Raw genomic sequence first — 4,778 nt, 5'->3', positions numbered from 1 at the left:
TTTTAGCATAATGATTAAAATCTTGATTCCAGAAGAATGCTCTCAGCCACCTAGCTTTATTTGTTAATTTTGACTTTGTGCTATTTTTAATTAGTGTATTTACACCACACTCTTTANATATATAGTTTTGATATGCTGTACAGTGACCACCGATGAGGTGTCACTCACCCATTTTTCTATATCTCATCACATCCAATGGGTGAATTACACCTCATCGGTGCTCACATAGACGTGTCGTATCCGTCTCGTTTCGTATCCGATACTTCATAAATTCTTTTAAAGGTGTTCGTGTTGCGTAGTATTTTATAAACCTTCGCCCCATAGCAAAACTTGAGCAAAATAACAAAGAAACTGAAAAGGAAAAGTAAATGCTCTATTTTTTTCAGATAAGATCTCAGATTTTGAAAATTTCATAAAGCACAAATTCATCGCCCATCTATCTTAAGGGGAAAGGATAAACAAATTCAGTGCAAAGAACGCGAGACCTGTGGCTATGTTCGAAAACGACGATGAATCTGAAAGAAGTCGGGAAGACAACGGGCAAAGCTTGTTAATAATCATGTCACTTTCACTAAAAACTCAAGACAGATTTTGTTGCACAATCTGTTGCAACAAAAGCCTGTAAAAAATCAGTAGATTCAGATATCTTGCTGAAAGAGATTCCATCCAAAGGTTTTTGAGTTGCAAGAACAAAATATACCAGTAGAGAGATTCATGATTAGCCAAGAAAATTCTATTTACTCAAAATTTTACATCGACAAGAGGGATTCCTCTATTCTAGCTCACCAAATGCAAGCCTCGTTTTACATATTAATATATAGATAACATCTAAAAAAAACTGTACATACAAAAACCTTCCGACTGGCAAGAAAAGTGGAAAAAAAAACTAGCAAACTTTTCTATGGCCCATCAGCTCATTAACTTCCTCCCAATTCACAACTTTCCCAGTACCACTCAGGCCAATAACACTTGGGCTGCAAGCAGCCACGGCCCAATAACCAGCCCTAATCTCCTCCCTCAACTCCTCACTCTCCCAAGCACAATACCCATCAAAGAACCTAAAATCTCCAACTTCACCTAAATCCCTTTTCGTTTCAATTGCACAATCCAAACTTTCCATTGTGCCATAATGCAATCCTTTCATTACTTCATCCAAAACCCCAGTTTGCTTCTGTTTGCCACTAACCAAGAACAGCCCTTCGAATAATGGGCCCCCAAAGTGAAGAGGTCCGTCAGAAACCGGGATGGACAAATTCGAGGCCCACGATTTCATCTCCTTAATGGACATGAATGATGGCCTGTTGAGTATGAGACCCGTCAGGCCTGTTGGGCCGGAGGATAGCACCAAGATGACAGTTCTTTTGTATATGTGGTTTGAGTCGAGCTTCTCTGTGGCAATCAGCAAGCAGCCTTTCTCGGGCTCGGATATGGGGTGCGCCCATTTTCTCTCAGCTGGGTCGGGTTGATCCATCGTAGTGAATGGATCCACCAGTGGAGAAGGACTTGTCGGAGCTGTTAGGGTCCGTTCGCTGGCGACTAATCTTGCTCTAAACGCACGCCAGTCGGATTTGAGAAGTGACCCTTCTTCAGATTGTATTGATGCTGATTTTAGATTTGACTGGGAACCTGAAATCAAGAAAAAACATTGGGTAAACTTCTCTGGATTTTGGGGTATAATTTGCTGTAAATCTAAGTATATCATCTAGAAAAACGGGGTAAAACGACCCTTTGGCATAACAAGTTCAAAAACACACACACACAATTTTTCAGTAGATATTTGCAGCTGCCCCTTCGATGAAGGACCCTTTAACGTAAAAAACAAATCTTGCAAATGGTTTCGATTCAATAGAAAGGTGATGGATCTGGGAGAAAATTCAATAAAAAGGAAAGTACAAATCAAGAACAGGTAGGAAGCCCAATAACTTACATGATACGGAGAGTGGAACTCTGAGTCTCTTGGAATTAATCTTGTTTGTTTTAGGGCTTGTAAACGTAGGAATCGCTACCTTGATTGGGTGAAGAACTTCCATTGAGATTTTTGGGAGAGAACCAGTTTTGGTTTTGGTGCCGATCAAGAGTTGTGAAGTGGAGGATAAGAACACAAATGTTATGTAGAGAAAGACGAAATCTGAGCTAATTTATAAGTGGGTGAAACTCTCTTGGGCCCCACCAAAATGATATGTTCGTATAAATCAAATCCGAATATTATCATATGAATAGAAACGTCCAAAAATAAAATTATGAAATAATACAAATATATAGACATGGGTATGAATATATTTAAGTCCGAGTTATTGAGGTTACACTTTTGAAACATTTAATTTTGTTCGATTCGAGTCCGGATCTTGATCGCAGAGTCAGGATCTTGACATGTGTCTATCTTACTCGGATTTGGTTTTGTGAGTCCGAACAAGATCTTTACACGTGTCAAAAATGGACCCATGTCAACAACGAGATATAAATAATGTTAGAAAAGATGTTTAGACTTTAACGAGTCATCGAAGAATTTAATATACAAAAGATTACGGTGCTCATTTGTACAAGTATTCTTTTGAACTTTTAAAAATTAAATAACTATTTTTCTTCTTAGATGCCGGATCAAGTTGGAATTAATGGCTTTTGTTTAAGGATCACAAGACCCTTATTTTATTCAATAATTATTATGAATTTTTGGTTTAATAATAACTAGTTAGGTTTCTGGAATGAGTGAATAATTTTCTACCCAAACATGATTTTGTATCATTTCTTTTTTCTTTTTTTAAAAATCAAGACCAAACATTCTAGGTTTTGTTTGATTCTAGAATGTTTGTTTTAGCATACTTTTCAGCACTCGTGCTTCCTATGGCTTTGTGTTTTTGTTTTCTTTTCAGACCCCCTCGCCTTTCTACATAAATATAATTTTGGTACCTTTTTTTAGGGACACTTACATCTACCTATATATTGACTAATTGGTTTGTGTATAAGCTGCTTATGTCGAGGATAAAGAGGTGAAGCAGGTTTGTTGAAAAGATATCGAACATTTGTCGTTTTACTAAAACATATAACTTATGATAACGATACAATTCAAACTTTTTTGAACAATAATGTAATTCAATTGTCAAGTTTCGATTGATCATTTAGAATGAGTAATTATTACATCTTACGATTAAATTTGACATAGTTAAATGTTAGAATTGTGTAAGATCGAATTTGTCAACTTGGAAAGAAACCGAAAAATTATGTTTGTACTTTAATGAGACATCAAAGAATTTAACATACAAAAGATTATGGTGCTCATTTGTTCAAGTGTTCTTTTTTTACTTTTTATGATTAGTAACTATTTTTCCTAGTTTTTCAATAATTATATGATTCTAGAATGTATGGTTTAATAATAATTAGTTTGGTTTGCTGGAAGTTTGTGTAATATTCTTAGCCACACACGATTTTGTTTGATTCTAGAATGTTTGGTTTGGGATGTTTTTTAGCCACTCGTGCTTCCGTTGGCTTTGTGTGTTTTTTCCCCCCAAGCCCCTTGTTTTCTTAATACATTTAATTTTACTTTTTTTTAGGAAGACATACACCAACCTTAATAATGGTTGGGTATGTGCAAGATCAGATATTATATCATTGTCTCTCATTTTAAAAATAAAATATTTAAAATGAGTTTATAATGAGTTTACAATAGACTTCTATAACAACTTGGATTAATCAATTATGAAATATGTGTTGTGTATCCATGACAGGGTTACAAGCATGCCTACAGCTTCTCTTTATTTGAGATATCAAGGTCCTTTCATCAAATCTATTATGACCATGATGAATTTTCCCTCCTCGTCATGCACCATCATGCTTATACCCACGACCTTTATGTCTTCAAAGAAGGTTGCATTAATGTTGCATTTTACAACATCATAAAGATTAACAAAAAAATATAATTAAACCTAAACGAGCTAAGTATGAGTCGAATTATATTAAACATGTTATCTGAACCTCACATATCCGAGTACAAAAATTGAATATTCATTATTTGACTGCAACTCAAATATTTTACATTGTATGACAGCTCAAATATCATGTTTTGATTATTTTAGCCAGCAAAAATAATTATTACACTCAACAATTTCAAACCTAATTCAAACAAATCGAGTTCGAGTCGAGTGTAGTATCTATATCCATTGTCATCCCAAGATGAACCCAACGACATAATCTAAGTTTTCAACCAGAAGAAAGGAAGTGGCAAAATTTTCTTCAAATTGACACTGAAATCCACCAACTAGTATCACACGTGGCATCATGTGATTGGATTCCGGCTCCTTCGAAATGTGAACGGGATATCTAAGAAGAACAAGTGTTGATAATCCATTTGATGCGACCGGTTGTACAATTCAAATCCGTATTGAACTTTTCTTCCTTTTCCTAGGTAAATTAGCCATCAAGTTCCCAGANAAAAAGTAATACTCTTAGCATAAAAAGTAATAATTTTTCATGGATGCACTACAAGAAATTATGCATACAACAACGCACATACGACAACGATTTTTCACAAAAACTGTTGTCGTATGTTTTTTAACAACGGTTTTATCGAAAACCGTTGTCTTTTGGGGGGACAAAGTTTAACCGTTGTCTTTGGGGGGTCAAAGACAAAGGTTTTTGGGATCAAGCCGTTGTCATTTGAGCGTTTTTTTTGGGTCAACGACAACGGTTCTATGAACTGTTGTCGATTAGCGTGGTTTTTTTCACTAACAACAACGGTTTTGGAAAACGTTGCAATATTTAGCGACGGTTATTTCAACAACCGT

The 4,778-nt window shown here is 35.5% G+C and overlaps 1 protein-coding gene across 1 annotated transcript; it reads right to left on the bottom strand.

Moving 5' to 3' along the window:
• Positions 1-717: 717 nt before the first annotated feature.
• Positions 718-2,117, bottom strand: LOC140985554 (uncharacterized). The gene is made up of 2 exons (XM_073453397.1): positions 1,928-2,117; positions 718-1,626 (listed from the first exon to the last, which is right to left on the bottom strand). Exons 1-2 carry the CDS (start codon positions 2,028-2,030, stop codon positions 887-889), a joined length of 843 nt encoding a protein of 280 aa, XP_073309498.1. The 5' UTR covers positions 2,031-2,117; the 3' UTR covers positions 718-886.
• Between the last annotated feature and the right edge of the window lie 2,661 nt (positions 2,118-4,778).

The sequence above is a fragment of the Primulina huaijiensis genome, chromosome 10 (assembly GCF_012295235.1).
Source record: "Primulina huaijiensis isolate GDHJ02 chromosome 10, ASM1229523v2, whole genome shotgun sequence".
Lineage (NCBI taxonomy): Eukaryota > Viridiplantae > Streptophyta > Magnoliopsida > Lamiales > Gesneriaceae > Primulina > Primulina huaijiensis.
The sequence above is the reverse complement of the archived record's forward strand: the minus strand, read 5'-3'. Positions and strand labels throughout refer to the sequence as shown.

Coding starts and splice junctions, on each gene's coding strand:
- LOC140985554 (XM_073453397.1), bottom strand. CDS start 2,030: ATGGAAGTTCTTCACCCAATCAAGGTAGCGATTCCTACGTTTACAAGC. Junction 1,627..1,927: donor AGTTCCACTCTCCGTATCAT/GTAAGTTATTGG, acceptor TCTTGATTTCAG/GTTCCCAGTCAAATCTAAAA.